At 39.6% G+C, this 18,839-nt stretch overlaps 1 protein-coding gene across 4 annotated transcripts; it reads left to right on the top strand.

The window, feature by feature from the left end:
• Window positions 1-411: 411 nt before the first annotated feature.
• On the top strand, window positions 412-7,930 carry SLITRK5 (SLIT and NTRK like family member 5). Of its 4 annotated transcripts, none has more exons than XM_086709571.1 (3): window positions 423-519; window positions 3,116-3,266; window positions 3,667-7,930. In XM_086709571.1, exon 3 carries the CDS (start codon window positions 3,675-3,677, stop codon window positions 6,546-6,548), a length of 2,874 nt encoding a protein of 957 aa, XP_086565697.1. In that variant the 5' UTR covers window positions 423-519; window positions 3,116-3,266; window positions 3,667-3,674; the 3' UTR covers window positions 6,549-7,930. The 4 variants fall into 4 exon arrangements, with proteins under 4 accessions (XP_086565686.1, XP_086565697.1, XP_086565702.1 ...); XM_086709576.1 differs by lacking the exon at window positions 423-519 and adding an exon at window positions 885-1,111; XM_086709560.1 differs by lacking the exon at window positions 3,116-3,266 and having other exon boundaries at window positions 412-519.
• Window positions 7,931-18,839: the final 10,909 nt, after the last annotated feature.

Below are 18,839 nucleotides of genomic sequence, written 5' to 3'. Positions count from 1 at the left end.
AATGACGATCGTGCGCCGCATCTGGGGAAAGGATGAGAAAAACCTCTGCAAACACCGGGAGTGATGAAACTGCCAAGAGGATGCGGGAACCGTACAAATACTAATTAGGGGCCGCCGCGGCGGTGGACAGAGAGAGGGGACAGCGGCGGCGGGATCCCGGCGCGGTGGTCGCCACTACGCGGGGGGTGGAGGACGGCGCAGGAGCCGTAGCCACCCCAGGAGTAGCCAAGGGGCCGATGCCACCTTTGCTCGCCCCCTCACTACCATGTACAGTGTGCGCTGCAAGAAGAAGGCGGGCGATGCATGCACACCCCCGCGCCCCGCTCCCTCTGGCTAGTCCCCAGGCGTGCGCCACTGACCAGGGGGGAATGTGGTGAAGACGGCGAAGAGGAGAGCTGAGGGGGGAGGGGAGGGGCGGCCAGCGCGAACCCAGGCCCGAGGGTTCGTGGAGCCGGAGGCTGGAGGGGGCGGCGGCTGCTGCTGGCTTGGAGAAAGTTGCCCCTTATGCAGATGGCAACTGTAAGTACCCGCCTGGGGAGTGCCGCGTTGGGTGCCCGGGACCCTGCGATCGCGCGGTGGAGCCGGTGGGAACGAGTGTGAGAGTGAGCGTGAGTGTGAACGGGAGCGATCGCTCGGCGGGGCTGACCGTCACGTTGGAGGGGCCGGCGGTGCCTGACAGCCTTCACGTCCCCCCCTCGGGTTCCGCGCCTCCCCCCCTCCAACAGCTCCCTCCCCGCCCCGCCCGGCTCCTGCTCCCGGCCCCTACCGCCAGGCGCCTCTACAGCCGGTCCTCCGCCGCCCCCTCCTCCTCCCTTCCCCATCGGCCGCTCGCGAACGCCCCCTTCTCCCCCTCCCCCCCACCCCGCTGCCCGCTTCGACTACCGCGGAGATTGCCGGGGAGAGCCGTTTGGGGAGCCCCGGAACCCGCGGTCGCCACCGCGGCGGCGGCCCCGGGCTGGCGGCGTCCGGGCGCCTCTTTCCTCCCGCCGCTCGGACCGCACAGCTCGCCGCCTTCTTGCCCTGCCTGGGCTCCGGAAACCCAATGCACACCCCAAAGAGGTATTTTTATAGGGGCGGCTATGATGAGTGGGCCCTGGAGATGTGAAACGGGGTAAGTCGACCGTTTACTTTGCAAAAGAGGCTCGTGTGTGTGTGTGTGTGTGTGTTCGTGTGGCAGCGGGATGGCTAGCATTCCCTCTCCTCCCTCCCCTCCTTCCTTCCCTTTCCCTTCCTTCGCTTTGGGGCGGAGTGGGGGAAGGGAGCCTCGCGTCCTGGAACTCCGGGTGCTTCTGCCTGGGCCGCTGTGGGAGCAGCTGTGCCCAGAGCCACGGGTCGGGCCTGGGTGCTGGGCTCCAGCCCACGCAGCCCCACTCTGTGTAATGCAGGGATGTGCAGGGCGATGGTGTAAGGTCTAAATTCTTTGGGGGCAAATACAGTTCCTCCGCCCCCGTCCTCCAAAAAAAAAAAAAAAAAAAAAATCAGATAATCTGAGAATGTGCAACGCACCCGCGAATTTACATCGGAGGTGCGTTTCCCAGTCAGAATGTCAGCCCTCCTCGGCTCATTCAACTTTATTTTCTCAAATTTTTGGGTTCCTTTGATGGCAAGGGGGAGGGGAAAGAGAGTGGGGTGAGAGGAAGCTCTTCGACCCCGGCTACCCAGAACTGAATTAAAGTTGTAAACGCTGGAGTTTAATACCGGCTGGTCACAATTTGCGATGGGCTGTCTGAAAGGGAGGGAGGTGAAGGGGGGCGGGGAAGTCGAGGGAAGGAGGGGGAGGGGACCCAACCCCTGCTGAATGGATGTGCAGATTTCATCCTGTGGAGAACTGAATTTTCAAGGTAAACGTTTTGCTTTCCATAGGGGGTGTTTTTTCCGCTTTTAAGCTAGGAGGCGTTTGCGGTTGCGTTGGGAGGTTGGAGATACTTGTGAGGCTTATACACTGTGATTCCGATTCGTCTCGACACGTCTGGGTTGGCCACACGTGAATGATTCTCAGGCACACTTGCACATGAGCGTGCGAATGCAGGGGCTCTTAATAACGCGGGTTGGAGTCGGCCAGGGGAGCGAGGCTTGAACCCGTGACTCAGAAACGTCTTGGCTTTAGTTTTGGTTGTGATTCGACATCAGACTTCGGTGCTGATGAGGCAAAGGCCAGGTTGACTGGAGAAGAGGCATGGGTTCCCAGAGCCCAGCATTTTTACCCAATTCCCGCCTCCCCCCCGAACCCCCCCCCCCCCGCCGCAGCCAACACAACACGCACTCACACACTCTGACCATTTGTGTCCTTTCCCTTCTGAGTACCGCTGTCGACCCGAAGTAGCAAGTCCAAGGAAGCCTTTCAGAGGACAAAAAGAAATCCAGAAATCAAAGGGGGAGGGGGTCAGATCGATTCCTTGAGAAGATGAAATTCGGATATTAAAGCACAGACCTATGTTACTTGCTGTTCTCCCTCCCTTTCTATTTCGCCTTTAATCAGCCCGAGTGCCTTTTTCTCTTGGGGGGGGTGGGGGGAGAAGAAAAGAAAAAGGAAAAACAAAGAAAGGAAAAAAAGGAAGGGGAGTAAAACACTGACACTTAAATGTAAGAAACAACTCCAAAGATGCTGGCGATGCCGGCGAGGTACTTAGTTGAGTCCAAATCCTGCTAATCCAGGAGCGTTAGTGTTACATTCCGTGGCAAACGGACGCGGAGCGGGAGGTAAGGATGGTCCTAGGTTTACTTTTAGCTGATTCCGGGTAAGCGGCAGGAACGTCCTCTTTAAACTCCGGGTATCGGGAGGTGTTCCGGGATTGCGGATGCCTTCGCTGAGTTCTTTGTAATCCTTCGTGCAGAACTATTTCTGTGGCTTAGAGATGCGGTTTGGTAGCGTCGCTGACATGATCAATGAGGAGAAGTGGACGCAGGGAGCTCTCAGAGAAGCGCTGCTAAGTGGCACCGTGCATGCAATTAGGACGCTGATGTGCTTAAAAGCGTGGTAGTGAAGTCCACCATCAAAGGAACGCGCTCTCCTTTTTCTCCACACTCAAAGCTCCTGAAGACAATTGGTGATTTAAGAGCTTCCTCTGGGTCCTTTTGATGCATTATCTTACATCTCTTTTTTGCCTCTGAAAAGTGTTCTTTAGGTTCCCACCCTGGCATTTCCAGCGACGGTTTAAAATAGCCCAAGTATTGTGACTCCTTGCTTTTCTGTGAAAATGGGAGACCTTCACGGTGAACTGTTAACTGAGGAGGTTCTGAAAGAAAGGCAGATGGGTTTGCTATAGGTGAGGTGGTGAACCTTGTAAAATGGTGTTTCTTTTCTCTTAAATTAGAACCATGAAACTGAACTGACAGCCATTTTATGTATATTTATGGATTGGTTTTGAAAAGAGGGGGGAGCAGGGAAAACACTAAAATGGGACTTTATCTAACCTGCCCTTCTCTTGTAAAGGGCAGCATATTTCTGTTGTTCTCATTAGGAAATGAAATCAACCTTTAAATCAAAATGAGTATCAGATAATAATAAAGTCTGGAGAATGTCGGTGTTCCACTGGGGGGGGGTCATTCATATCCCCTCCTTCTGGATTTCAGAGAAATAGTAGTAGGGAAGAGAGAGACTTTCTTCCCAATCCCTTAAATTTTTGTCATATTATGTTGTTTCCTTTTCTCCTCTCTCCCTTGCAGGAGGTAAAATGCACACTTGCTGCCCCCCAGTAACTTTGGAACAGGACCTTCACAGAAAAATGCATAGCTGGATGCTGCAGAGTCTAGCGTTTGCTCTAACATCTCTCGTCCTTTCGTGTGCAGAAACCATCGATTATTATGGGGAAATCTGTGACAATGCATGTCCTTGTGAGGAAAAGGACGGCATTTTAACTGTGAGCTGTGAAAACCGGGGGATCATCAGCCTCTCTGAAATTAGCCCTCCCCGTTTCCCAGTCTACCACCTCCTGTTGTCTGGAAACCTTTTGAACCGTCTCTATCCCAATGAGTTTGTCAATTACACCGGGGCTTCAATTTTGCATCTGGGTAGCAACGTTATCCAGGACATTGAGACTGGGGCTTTCCACGGGCTGCGGGGTTTAAGGAGATTGCATCTGAACAATAATAAACTGGAACTTCTGCGAGATGATACCTTCCTCGGCCTGGAGAGCCTGGAGTACCTACAGGTCGATTACAATTACATCAGTGTCATTGAACCCAATGCTTTTGGGAAACTGCATTTATTGCAGGTGCTTATCCTCAATGACAATCTCTTGTCCAGTTTACCCAACAACCTCTTCCGTTTTGTGCCCTTAACGCACTTGGACCTGCGGGGGAACCGGCTGAAACTTCTGCCCTATGTGGGGCTGTTGCAGCACATGGATAAAGTTGTGGAGTTACAGCTGGAAGAAAACCCCTGGAATTGCTCCTGCGAGCTGATCTCTCTCAAGGATTGGTTGGACAGTATCTCCTACTCGGCCCTGGTGGGGGATGTGGTTTGTGAGACCCCCTTCCGCTTACACGGCCGGGATTTGGACGAGGTGTCCAAGCAGGAACTTTGCCCAAGGAAACTTATTTCAGATTATGAGATGAGGCCACAGACGCCTTTGAGCACCACGGGGTATCTACACACTACCCCAGCCTCGGTGAATTCCGTGGCCACTTCTTCCTCAGCTGTTTACAAACCCCCCTTAAAGCCCCCTAAGGGGACCCGCCAACCCAACAAGCCCAGAGTGCGCCCCACCTCTCGGCAGCCCTCCAAGGACTTGGGCTACAGCAACTATGGCCCCAGCATCGCCTACCAGACCAAATCTCCGGTGCCTTTGGAGTGTCCCACCGCGTGCACTTGCAACCTACAAATCTCCGATCTGGGCCTCAATGTCAACTGCCAGGAGCGCAAAATCGAGAGCATCGCGGAGCTGCAGCCCAAGCCCTACAACCCCAAGAAGATGTATCTGACGGAGAACTACATTGCGGTTGTGCGCAGGAGCGACTTCCTGGAGGCTACGGGGCTGGACCTCCTACACCTGGGCAACAACCGAATCTCCATGATCCAGGACCGCGCTTTCGGGGATCTCACCAACCTGAGGCGCCTCTACCTAAATGGCAACAGGATTGAGAGGCTGAGCCCGGAGTTGTTCTATGGCCTGCAAAGCCTGCAGTATCTCTTCCTCCAGTACAATCTCATACGTGAGATTCAGTCTGGGACTTTCGACCCGGTCCCAAACCTCCAGCTGCTATTTCTGAATAACAACCTCCTGCAGGCCATGCCCTCAGGCGTCTTCTCAGGCCTGACCCTTCTCAGGCTGAACCTAAGGAGTAACCATTTCACCTCCTTGCCCGTGAGTGGAGTTCTGGACCAACTCAAGTCACTCATCCAAATCGACCTGCATGACAACCCTTGGGATTGTACCTGCGACGTGGTGGGCATGAAGCTGTGGGTCGAACAGCTCAAAGTGGGTGTCTTGGTGGATGAGGTCATCTGCAAAGCGCCCAAGAAGTTTGCGGAGACCGATATGCGCTCCATTAAGTCGGAGCTGCTGTGTCCAGACTACTCTGACGTGGTGGTTTCCACGCCCACGCCCTCTTCCATCCAGGTCCCGGCGAGGACCAGCGCGGTGACTCCCGCGGTCCGGTCGAACAGCACTGGGGCCCCCGCGGGCTTGGGCGCGGGGGGAGGTGCGTCGTCGGTGCCCCTGTCGGTGTTGATTCTCAGCCTGCTGCTGGTTTTTATCATGTCCGTCTTCGTGGCCGCCGGGCTCTTCGTGCTGGTTATGAAGCGCAGGAAGAAGAACCAGAGCGACCACACCAGCACCAACAACTCCGACGTGAGCTCCTTCAACATGCAGTACAGCGTATACGGCGGCGGCGGCGGCGCGGGAGGCCACCCGCACGCGCACGTGCACCACCGCGGGCCCGCGCTGCCCAAGGTGAAGACGCCCGCGGGCCACGTGTACGAGTACATCCCCCATCCACTGGGCCACATGTGCAAAAACCCCATCTACCGCTCCCGAGAGGGCAACTCCGTGGAGGATTACAAAGACCTGCACGAGCTCAAGGTCACCTACAGCAGCAACCACCACCTGCAGCAGCAGCCGCCGCCGCCGCCGCCGCCGCCGCAGCAGCAGCAGCCCCCGCCGCCTCTGCAGCTGCAGCCGGGGGAGGAGGAGAGGCGGGAAAGCCACCACTTGCGGAGTCCCGCCTATAGCGTCAGCACCATCGAGCCCCGGGAGGACCTACTGTCGCCGGTGCAGGACGCCGACCGCTTTTACAGGGGCATTTTAGAACCAGACAAACACTGCTCCACCACCCCCGCCGGCAACAGCCTCCCGGAATATCCCAAATTCCCGTGCAGCCCCGCTGCTTACACTTTCTCCCCAAACTATGACCTGAGACGCCCCCATCAGTATTTGCACCCGGGGGCAGGGGACAGCAGGCTGCGGGAACCGGTGCTCTACAGCCCCCCCAGTGCTGTCTTTGTAGAACCCAACCGGAACGAGTATCTGGAGTTAAAAGCAAAACTAAACGTTGAGCCGGACTACCTCGAAGTGCTGGAAAAACAGACCACATTTAGCCAGTTCTAAAAGCAGAGAAACTCCCTGGGAGCTTTTGCATTTAAAACAAACAAGCAAGCCTACACACGCGGTGAACGCATTTGATTAATTGTGTTGTTTCAACGTTTAGGGTGAAGTGCCTTGGCACGAGATTCTCAGCTTGGGCGGAAGATACTGAAAGGGTGTGCACTTTCCTTTTAATTTTTACACGTGGGGGAAACATTTGTGTAAACTGGGCACATCGATTTCTCTTCTCTTCTCTTCTTGTGGGGGAGGGGAGCAGAAGGGTTTACGGAGGGCCGTTTGCTGCGCAAGTGACTTGCCAACGGTCGCGGTTGTTCTTGTGGTGGTTGGAAGTGCCATTAAGAACGGTGGAAGATGGCAGCGCAGAGATTCTACTCTTCCTCTTTTGTTCCCTTTCCCTCCTCTTCTTCCCCGCGCCCCTTTAAGCCATGGGTGGGTCTAAATGGCTTTTGTGGAGAGATTAGCACACCCCAACTTTAGTAGAAAGTTTGTTCTCTCTCTGTCCTTCCCCCTCCCCCTCTTCTCTCTTTCTCTGCCTCCCTGCCTTCCTCCCTCCTATCTCATTACTTTTCCTTTCTTTTTAAAGGATGTGTTTGTATGCATTCTGGACATTTGAATTAAAAAACAAAAGTATTGTGATCTGAAAAATGATCACCATAGATGTGGACAAATCATTAAAATTACAGAGCTATATGATCCATAATTGATTAGTCAAAATAACTTATTGATGAAATATACAAATATTTTATTGTAGCACCTATTTTTATATACACATTTAGCATTTCTCTTTCCTTCACTATTTAGCCTATGATTTTCACAGAGGTGTCGCACTATATTAGGACCTGCATTTCCAAAACAGGAGTGATATCAGGAAGGCATTTTAAATCACTAAAAATGTGGAGAACTTAATGGGAAAATCGTAAAGCCAATGCAACCCACCCGATTGGATCTGTCATTTAAAAAAAGAAAAAAATAATAACGGATTGTATCCCAATGTATAAAGGAAAAAAAAATAGGGCAATTAATTGGGCCATTTGAGTAAGAATCGTGTGCAAGTTTCTGGTTTTATTAGAGAAGATTTAAAAGTATTTTTATTAGTCAACCAAAATGATGTATTGATTTGACTACTATTGTAGCCGATTTTTGATTGTTTAACCAAACCCAGTTGCATTTGTACAGATCCACAAGTACTGGCACCTCAGAAGACCAAATGATGGACTGTACAAATCTCTATACGATGTCTTTATCCCTCTGGGCAGCAAGCAATGATGATGACCACAAACAGGATCTCTGTAAGATGGGGCTACTGTTGTTACAGTCTCATATGTATCCCAGCACATGTAATTTTTTAAATAGTTTCTGAATAAACACTTGATAACTATGTCAAATATGAGGGACTGAAGTAATGATTACTTGAGGTGCAAAAGACGTAGTTACGTGTGATTGACTGAATCTCCATTATTAACAATTAGGACATAGTAGCTAACTTTTATTTCTAATATGAAAAACTTTCCCCAATTATCAAATTTGAATATATGTATATATGTAAAATTCTCCTTTGCAAATTCAGGGAATTATGTTTTCCTAAAGGTGGCATTAATGTCTTTATTACTGAAACTTCAATTGTATACTTTCTTTCCTTACTGAAGTATTCTTCTAATACATGGACTGTGGTAAGTAATATATTGCCTATTCATTTTTCTCCCAATGATATATATTTTGTTATGTCAGTATTATTTATTCAGTCTACAATGCTCATAGTTTCCTAATTTCCCCGTATTCCCATGGTTTTCCTAATTTTAACTTGTGTAAAACTACCTTCAATGATTATGATGGGTACTTTATCTCAAGTTGATCTATATATCCTAAATGTTCGAAATGTTGGTGGGTGTAAGCTGTTCACCTCTGAGGAAGGTTTGCCAATGAATTTAGATTAGTATTTACGAGTAGGAAATGTTTGAGTGAATCTGAAACTTAAAGAGCCATGTGCTTAATCGCTATTAGTGGATCTTCCCAGAATCTCACCTGAAATGTGTAAAATATCAAGGGCTGTTCATGAACTTTCTGTTTAAGGAACACTTTCCATGGCATTCTGCCACAAAGAGGCAGCATTCACCCATGAGTAAATTGACAGTAACTGCTTGAATTCAGATTGAACAGGTGGTAACAATTTCCCTGAGGAATTAAAAAAAAAAAATTAGTAATGCTACATCGGTCAAGTGAAGTAAACTATCCCCATTCTGGTGTAACATCTTCCCTTTCCCAAATTTTTTTCAAAGGGGAAAGGACCAAGCTTAATAATGCCATGATAATATCATGAAAAAAAAAAAAACAAACAAAAAAACAGTACCTTACTCTTCATCTACCTCCTCCATATTTAATCCAGGACTAGAAAAGAAAAATAAATTATAGCATTTGACTTCACAATTGGGGTTGTTCTTAATTTTTCTTCACAGTGGGACTTATTTTTTCAATGTCCAAATCACTTCCTCAATATTATTATATGTAGATATGACAGTATTGTATAAATTATAAACTATTAATACAAAGTGGAATCTTCACTGTAAGTTTTATTTCTTAATTGATGCATAAAAAGTGAGAGATAAGAATTACATGAAACTCAAGATGTAGTTCTGAATGATGTAAGTAGCTTCCAAAGAAAGTTTGTTGATGCATTTTTCAAAGATTCACAAAATAATGTTATTAATTCAAACCAGCGCCATCGTCCATAATCTTGTCACAAATACTTCTTTAGGTAGTTCATTTGTACTTCTACTCTTCCTAAGGTGTCCAGCCTTTTTTTTTTAATTTCAAAAATAACAATCATATGATTTATGAAAAGAGGTTACTTCTAATTTTTAAATTATCTTTTTCCCAATTGTATGAAGGGGATAAGAGTAAATTCACTCCTGCTCTAATAAACTTGAAAATTTTTAACATGTAGAGTTATGAAACTGTGTAGAATTAAAAAACTGAATTCTTTCTCCTTATTCATTGTGTCCAGCCAATACATTAACATATACAATAGAACACGAGTTGTGTGGTTTTGAGTATTTGATTTTTGGCGTTTCAGGTTGTTCACCGAGTAAATAATTAAATTGGGTATATCAGCGGTATATGATTGGATTAAGGAACCCTGCAAATTCTCTCCATAGCATTTTGGTGAACAATATGTAATGTTCCAGGCATCAATTAAAATTTGGATGCAAACTAAGCTTACTCTTTGTGCTGTTCCATTTGATATGTTGCATAATCTCATACAAATATATTTCCAAATAGACATTGCAAAATCTTATTTTTATCTATATATGAATATAGTGTAAATACTTAAATTATCTCAGAGAAAGTAAATATATTCTATGTAAATGTGATAATTGGTATGCTCGCATTCAAAATTATTTACAGCTAAACTGTTGGTTGAAGTTATGTGTTAGTGAACGTTAGCATAAATATACTTGGAACACATCTTTTGTTTAGGCGAGATTATCACCTTTACACATGTGAAGTGTGAAATTTGGGTAAATGTCCTGTGTATCCGGGTCTGTCCTTCACCACTGTTCCCTCAGCCTCAGTAAGAAAATCAAACTATGTGCAATGAAAACATCCACACATAATGTGGAAAAGGTTAGAACTTAAGAAGACAATTGAAGATACCAGTTGCTTGCCCTATATCATTAATTCTATTCTTATTATTATGTTGTTAGCAAATTATTCAAATTAAGTATGTATAGTTTCTTTCCCTGTTTTATTTTTCCAGACTCTTGTCCTTTTTGCTTACATCTCCCTCCTTCCTCCCTCCTTCTCTTGTCTTAGCCTTTCTCTTGATTATTTTTCAGTAGGGCAAGGGGGAGAGCGAGAATAGTTCAGTCCTTGTTTGAAATGCCAAAAACTAGCTACTTAATTTCAAGAGCTCAATGGATTGTTCCCAGAGTCACACAACTCCAAATTAATGAAAATAAAACAAACCACAAATATGCTTCCAATTCATTTGGGAATATGCTCTTGTAGCACTTTTCAGGTGGCTCCAAATTAAGATATTTCCAAGAGGTGGCAAAATATTTAGTATAACTAATTTTAAGACTAAAATTTAAACAGAAAGAAGAACTAAAAACAACAAAAGAACTGATTTATATGTTAGAAGGGGGCATTTAATTAATTGATTTTCAAAGGGAATAAAAAGTTGTTAAAAGGTAATTAAACTGTTATCAAATTAACTATTTCACTTTTGGATAAAGTTCTTCAGACCCCCCAAAGTTCTCTGCTTTCTTGTAAATACAAATATATGTATTTTTGTAAATACAAAATTAAAGAAGGTGGGTGGACATTAGTCCATCAAAGAATTATCTAACATCTATATCCAAAGGAATCTTATGTCATTGAGTCTTGCATTTGACAACTGTGCATTTTATCATTAATTTTAATTTAATTTAGTGCTTTTCTATAATTATCCATTGATAGTTCCATCAGTTTATGTAGCGTGTATATGGTATACAAAAATACATATTATCAAAGAGAGCACTGCATACTTAATTTTCATCTGGAGTTCTTTATATTTCAAATTTTTACATTATTTCAAATTCTACTTTTATGGTCTATGCTTTAGGCATGTTAGACTGGGGGAAAGAAAATGATTTTATGCACTGTAATGTTTCGGTGTGACTATAGTATAATACCCTTTTCTTACTCTGTTTACAGCAGACTATTTGGCTTACAAGACACAGGTCAAATATTTCTCATGGCAATTGTACCAATATTATAAAATGAATAATTTTATACTCATTTTTTTAAAAAAATGACATTTAACCTTGATTCAGTTAAAGAGTGACTTAGATTACTTCTTAAAAAATTTCTGAAGATCAAAACAAATATTTCATAAAGAATTGATGTAATGCAAGTATGAAATCATTTTACTTTCTCATTTTCTATTTACTGTCAAAATTAAAATGTAATGATATATTGCATAATGCTAACTATATCAGATACATTTTTATTACATATTAGGAAATTCATTTTTTTTAAATTTTTTTTTCAACGTTTTTTATTTATTTTTGGGACAGAGAGAGACAGAGCATGAACGGGGGAGGGGCAGAGAGACGGAGACACAGAATCGGAAACAGGCTCCAGGCTCTGAGCCATCAGCCCAGAGCCTGACGCGGGGCTCGAACTCACGGAGTGCGAGATCGTGACCTGGCTGAAGTCGGACGCTTAACCGACTGCGCCACCCAGGCGCCCCAGGAAATTCATTTTATAAAAGAAGAGTAATGTTCATAGTGATATGTTGAATGGAAGTCTTCCAGAGTTTTCTTCTTAATTAGGTCTTTATCAGAACATGAAGGAATATTGTATATTTATAATACAAAATAAACATACACATGTTTAAAAATTACATGTGTTTCTAAAAGTGGAAATTATAAAACTGTTATGAAGGATAAATTGTTTTCTTTTAAAAATTTAACCTATGCAGAAATGGAACTGAGACTTTATTAAAGGCTCATTAATTTCTTGGTCTACTTATTTTAGACAAACTTATTTAGAGATCATTTTCAAAATATCATGATATAAATTGAATTCGAATTTGTGATCAATATTGAATCATATAAAGACAAGTAGGAAAATTCGGTGACTGTTCACTGTTCTGGAATATGCACTGTAGATTTTCTTACAAATTTACTTCCACCACCAATAATAATTTCCAGTGGTTCCAACTAAAATATTTTTTAAGAATTTTATTTTATGCTTCCTTAAAAATAACACTTAATGGTGGATATTGAAACCAAATTTGCTATATTTTTTCAATTTATAATTAGATATGTATCTATTTAAATAAAACATGAAGGGTAGCCGTAAACTTATGTTAATTGATTAGCAAATTGTTTTGTCAGATACTATAATAAAATTTTTGACCAGCATGTTTTATCCATGAGAGATTCACCAGGCTCATATAGACTAAACATTTAAATATTAAATATAAAAATATGTAAAAATGATTATTTGATCAACAAAATATTTTATTTGTGATGATATATCTATTTAAATCACCTGTATAAAAATCCTGCTTTTTATCATGACAACAATAGAATATTTTTACTATGTTTATGTCCAAAGTCAAAAGGGTGTTTCACTTCTGAAAATACTAGTAATAATGGGGAACATTTATCTATCAAATTTAAACCCCGAGTTTTAATATAAACTTTAAATCTCCAGTCCTAATTATAAAGTTCATTGTACATGTTTTTCTCTATATTACTGAACTCTGCTCCTGATAAAGTTCCCCTAAAGTATACAAATAGCCATAGTGTTTTTCTTGTTTCACATTTAGGTAGCACATATTAAAATAAAGTTATGAGCTAACACTGTTAAGTTTCATTTCACTTAAATAGTACCTTTCAATTTTACAATTATCTTCAAACTTTTAAAGCTAGTTGAATAGTATATTTACATAGGTACTTTCGAAAGTGAACTTTCAGATCCAGAAACTGCTCATATATGTCAAAATATATTCAATATCATTCACCTTACTGTCATCTTAATTCATTCAATCAGTGCAGTGATATTTCTGTTACCCTGTTAGGATTAAAGACCCCCAAGTCTTAGATGAAAATTAAGTATCTCCTTGGTAATTAAGAAAAAAAAAAGTAAAAGATAAATGCTGAGTATTTGGATTCTAATCTTAAAATATCTTCTTCAAAACTAACAGAATTGTATATACAGAAAACCATTTAGGAAGGGTCTTCGTATAGAATTATGCATTTTATGCATAAATTTATGCAATTTTGAAATTGCTAATTCCATATGGTTTACATGATCTTTCGACTTTAAGTTAACAATGAACTGTCTTCATTTAAGAATTTTCGTCTGAGGGAAGATATCTTTCACAGAGGTTGCACTTGAATATGCTTGTTGTCACATTATAGCTTTGACCTACTCTTTCCTTTAAAAGCTCAATTTTAACCACATTGAAAATGGTCTGTATTATTATGTTTAATTCTTGCAACTCAAACCATTTATCTTCCACAATTTTTGAAAAGAAAAACTTGGTATATTTCTTCAGTTTGCTTTCATGAAGTTTAAAGGTATCCTCAGATTAATGACATCCCCTCAAAACATTAAAGACATGATTAGTCAGATTTTTTTCCTGGTGTAACAGTCCAAGCACTATGTAAGCATGACTTAATGTGGGAGTGTGAGGATGTGGATATTAAATTGTCACTGTGGACTCGTCACTCATTAATAACCATCTTTAATACAAAACATGTAAAGATGAGGTGAAGTGTTTCTTGGAATGCTAATGTACTTAAAATTACACACACTGATTAACTGGGTAGCACGTATAGTTTACAAATGCCACTGTTGTGTGCTTGTAAATACTAAAGCAATGCTTGCCAAGTGGTAAGGCACAGTCTAGATTCTGAAAAATCTGTCTTCTATAAAAGATAACATATAATAAGATATCTTATAATAAGATAAAAAATAAATTTGAATTCTAATGCCGTTAGGCTAGATAAGCACTCTTCATATTGTCTTAACGTAGCAGCTTCATATAATAGATCTGCTGGACCATGAGGGCATTTTAGCTTTTAAGAATGTTTAAATAAAATTTGCTCCTGCAGTATTATAATTTATGTATCACAATCATGGATTTTCAGGCAGTGTTCTCTAGGAGCTCAAGAGTTTATCAATGCTTTATATATATGAAGTTGCAAATTCTATGTAGGTTGATGCTATAAAGAAATTAAAATTAAGTGTAGGAAAAAAAAACAGTGAATAGTTTTACAACCAGAGGAAACCAGTTTACTACATATGAATGTTCTATTAAAAATGTAAATACAAGATTTACAGCCACTTGGAGTCTCCAGAGCCAACTTTGCAAACGGCCCTGACTCTGAAGGACCCTGGACATCCTAAGGGGAGCTGCAATAGTAACTTAAGAGTGTGTTATTACAGAGGGAAAATTATAATCACAGCTCACAACAGAAGCTTTCCCCCAAATGTCTAACTGCTGATGTGCTTGAAAACAGTGCAAAAGGTCAATTCAATGAAAATATGTCAAACATCAAATATTATGAGAATCACTTCAAGGATGGAAGATATAACTTGGAAAAGCTGATCCAATAGATTTAGGAGCAAAAATTTTTAAAAGAGGGAGACAGAATTGCCAAGACTATTTTTTTTTCACTATGTTAGAAGAAAATAATGAGTACAGATATTCTTTAGTATTGCTAACTGTGCCAATGATAACTTGTTTGTAATTGGATGTATACCTAGAGGAAGCAAGTTGATGTATATTTAGAGGAAGCAAAAAATAACATAACGAGATTCCCAAACTTTCTAAATGTGTTTCTCTTTTAAGATTTTTTTAAGACTAAACACTGACATACTTTGTAAAGAAATTTTGAATTTCATCTTCTCTGTTAATTTTCTAACACAATGTGAATTAGCTTTGATATATTAATATACTGTCAGTTGGACTTTTATTTTTACTCCTGATTTGGTTTGACAATCATGTAATCTTAATTTTTTTTCTTTGTAGAAAATTTAATAAGCTGTGCCTGAAATAACAAAATAATAGTTTCACGTTATTCATTATGTTATACCACAAATGGTAGCCAATGGCAACAAGGCAGAAAGATGATTCTAAAATTCTGAAATATGTTCCTTTTTCCATTACAGATGGTTTGTCCTTTGGCAACTTTCTTTGTATCTCAGCCTTATTAACAATTTGTAAAAATTAATACAATGTGTGTGACTTGTGAACACCTTAAAAAAATTAGCTTTCCGTTGTCTCTACTGGGTGTATGTCAACTGTGATTCTTTCTAAAACTAACATACTAATTATCATTGCTATTTATACTGTATCTATGAAAGATATATCTTTCAGATAAAAACATCCTTTCTTCTCTTTCTAATATTATATTAGTTTGAAATGTATTTTTTCATTTCTCCATTAACTGTGGGATTCTTTTTATAATATTAAGTCATCATTGGTAGATATTTTACAGTACATTTAAAGGTACAATTTCTTTGAAAAGAAAGAACTTGGTATAATCTTATTGACTTCATGACATATTCTTACTCTTTGAAATAGTAACACTGAGCTTTCGGTGTATTTCAAAAATATATGATTAATATTCATTTCTCAAAAAATTGAGTTCTGTTTCTAAATTGGGTGGCAATTTTTCTTACATTGGCTTATATTGTTTGCATTTAACCAAAACGTTTTGAAATTATATGTGAGGTAATTTCCATTATTTTGGTTTTAATTCAAACAATCTTGGGCATACTTATTTTTTGTTAGATAATATTCCATAATAAATATAGAAAGATGCACCAATAATATGTACCATGTATAATATTTAATGATTTTTGACTTATATTTTTGTAGCGTTAATTACAAAAGATGGAATAAATTGTGACATAGCATTCATCATTTTAATATTCTAAATTTACGGCTCTTCTACATAATGATTAATAATATAGATAGTACTAAGTTTATTTTATCTACTGTGGTATGAATTTGGCTTTTAATCCAATAATGAAATTGTTTCCATTCTCAATATTTTAAAGTACTATTACAACTGCTATTTACTAGTCTCACTGACAATCTGGATTCTTCCTGAAATGCTCAAAGAGTCTTTATAGAATATTATAAACAGAAAGCTCTAATGTTTAGAATTTAAAATGGTAGTAATGACAAATCTACTATAAACATAATAATTAAATCATTACTTTCTTCATTAAGAAGAGAACAGAAGCTCAAGTACATTAAAATAATGTCTCAAAAGATATTGGAAATGTAGCAAGCTGACATTTATACCTAATAAAAAATCTTATTAATATCATTGTAGAACATTTATATTGTTTTATACAAATACTATGTTTCTATTCAGTGTAACAGAGGATTAGTCCAGAGTTATTTTGATCACAATTTCTGTCTGTTATTTGCTTGCAAAATTCGTCTAGAAAAATGGATACTTGTCATAATAACTGTATCTATCACGAGGCCATAGAACTAAGGTTGCACTTATTAGGCACTCCCTTATTGAGTTAACAAATAGGTATTTACAGATGTCTACAAACTAATGTGAATTCAGCAAACACTATAAACTTCCTAAATTGTTTATCAGAACACCATTTACCTTGGCATAAACTTCACAGGTGACTAAAACATCAATAAGAACATTAAGTGACTCGTTAGTACCTTGGCATGCAAATTTATATTAGAAAACCGTTGGGGAATGCTAGTGAATTTTAAATATATTTACAATAATAAGCACTGTAAATATTTTCCAGATGGCTTCACTTTTACTCCCCTTCTCTGGTAAAGATCTGATAGTTAAGGAGAAATGGAAATAAATCTTGAGCACTTAGACATAAAACTTAACCCAATTTTAAATTGCAATTATTAATTTTGGGGTTTTTTTTTGAATCATTGGCTACGTGTTTCAATAATTAAGGAAAGAAATGATTGCTGTACTGCACTTATATTACTGTTCAGAGCGTGCCTTAATAGAGGTACTGGTAAAATTTGCAGGGATTTTGGTGTTTTAAGCTGGTGAGGTATTTATCTATTTAGAAAGCTTTTCTGGGCACTATGTGTTTTCCCCTGGGTGTGAGAAAATCAGTTCACCCTTTTAATGAGAATGTTACCTCCAGGGAAAATGCAATCCAGAAGGAATAATACTTTCCTTCCAGCAGTTGCCTGCACAGGGACACATTTTTCTTTGGGGCTGACTGCGTGTATATTTTAGTTAGAAAGTTTTAATATTTTAAAATATCACTGCATTTAGTCATAAGGCATTGTGATGGTAGGATACAGCATTTTTTGAATATATATTGACATTTTTCTGAGCTTTTAGATATATAATTACAATTTAGGAAATTTTATTTATTGTTAAAATTTTAGCTGTCTTCATATTTGAGATACAATAATTATTTATATGTACTTTACATATTTTGTTAAATTTAGAGACAGAGAACAAGGGGCTTAAATGAAGTGGCTTTAGATTTTCACTAACCAACTCCAAACAGCACAATTTTAGAAGTCTTTAAGCTGTTTTGATGCCAATATGTAAACTCTTTCTCAACATTCAAACTTACTTCATTTCAACTGTGACGAGCACTTGGAGGATGAACTATTTACTTCTTGTGATTACTTCGAGTGTCTTGGAGCATTTACGCATTAAGAATGTGAAATTGTTTGACTCTGCAGCCACATGTTTTAATTCTTCAAAATTATATTTAATATTCACATGTTTTAAAATTGTTTTTGGTTACTGTTTTTGTCCATTAAAGACTACTAGAACACAACTGCATAACTTTTTGGATTTTAAATACTTAGCTATTAAATTTTTTCTTTCACAAATTCTTATAATTTTCTTTCCAAATAAGAACCAATTAGATATAAAAATATATAATACTAAAACATTAATATGTGTTGATATTTGCTTTTGTTTGTAAAATATATACTTTCATAACCATCAACTACAGTAAATTACTCCTCCTTAGAAGATACATCAGTATTCAAACATTTCAATAGAAATCTGATGACAGATATGAAAAATGAATTTCGCTTTAAGAGTACCAGACTCGTGCCATAATGAGGAATAAAAATAAAAGGAGCACCTTTTCAAAATACTGAATATTATCAAAATGAAAGTTAAGTTTCTGTATTTGGGAAAGTTCTTCTCCTCCTATTACTTTCTCTCATTTCATAATATCAAATCAGTTTTCCTGTTACTAATGTTCATCAAAAATTGCCTCACTTGAATTGCTATTTATTATGTAAAAATAAAATCCCAATTTGTTTTTAACAGGTAGTGGTATTTAATTATAAGTAGACTTATTCAAATAAGTAAGTTTGATGTAGCTATTTGTGTATTCAAATAACTATAAATACTTGTAAAGAGGCAAAAAACAATCATTTTTTAATAATTTGAATCTCTTTTAAATATTTGGACTGTGATTTTTTAGACAATATTGATGTGCAGATTTCTGTTTACTTGTCTTTTAAAATGGGAATGTGGGTATTCATATGCATGATTTAAATACTGCCTTAATAGTTTAAATTACATATTTGTTTTTGAATTGGGAAAAAATGATATAACATCTAGACAACTAACTGAGAAAATTTAAGATCATCACATTGGTAAAAAATTAAATCATCTCATATTATGCACATTTTTATAAAGTAACTTGAAAAATACAACCACATACGTATTGACAGAAACTGAATTTTTGTATTAAGGTTAAACAATGTGTAAATATTTTACTCAATTTTTATGGTGAAATTTCTATTTG

Source organism: Puma concolor, chromosome A1 (genome assembly GCF_028749965.1).
Source record: "Puma concolor isolate L17-30 chromosome A1, mPumCon1.1.hap2, whole genome shotgun sequence".
NCBI lineage: Eukaryota > Metazoa > Chordata > Mammalia > Carnivora > Felidae > Puma > Puma concolor.
This window is presented reverse-complemented; position numbering and strand designations above follow the sequence as displayed.

Excerpts from the sequence above, each read along its gene's own strand:
- SLITRK5 (XM_086709560.1), top strand. The coding sequence starts at position 3,675 with ATGCACACTTGCTGCCCCCCAGTAACTTTGGAACAGGACCTTCACAGA.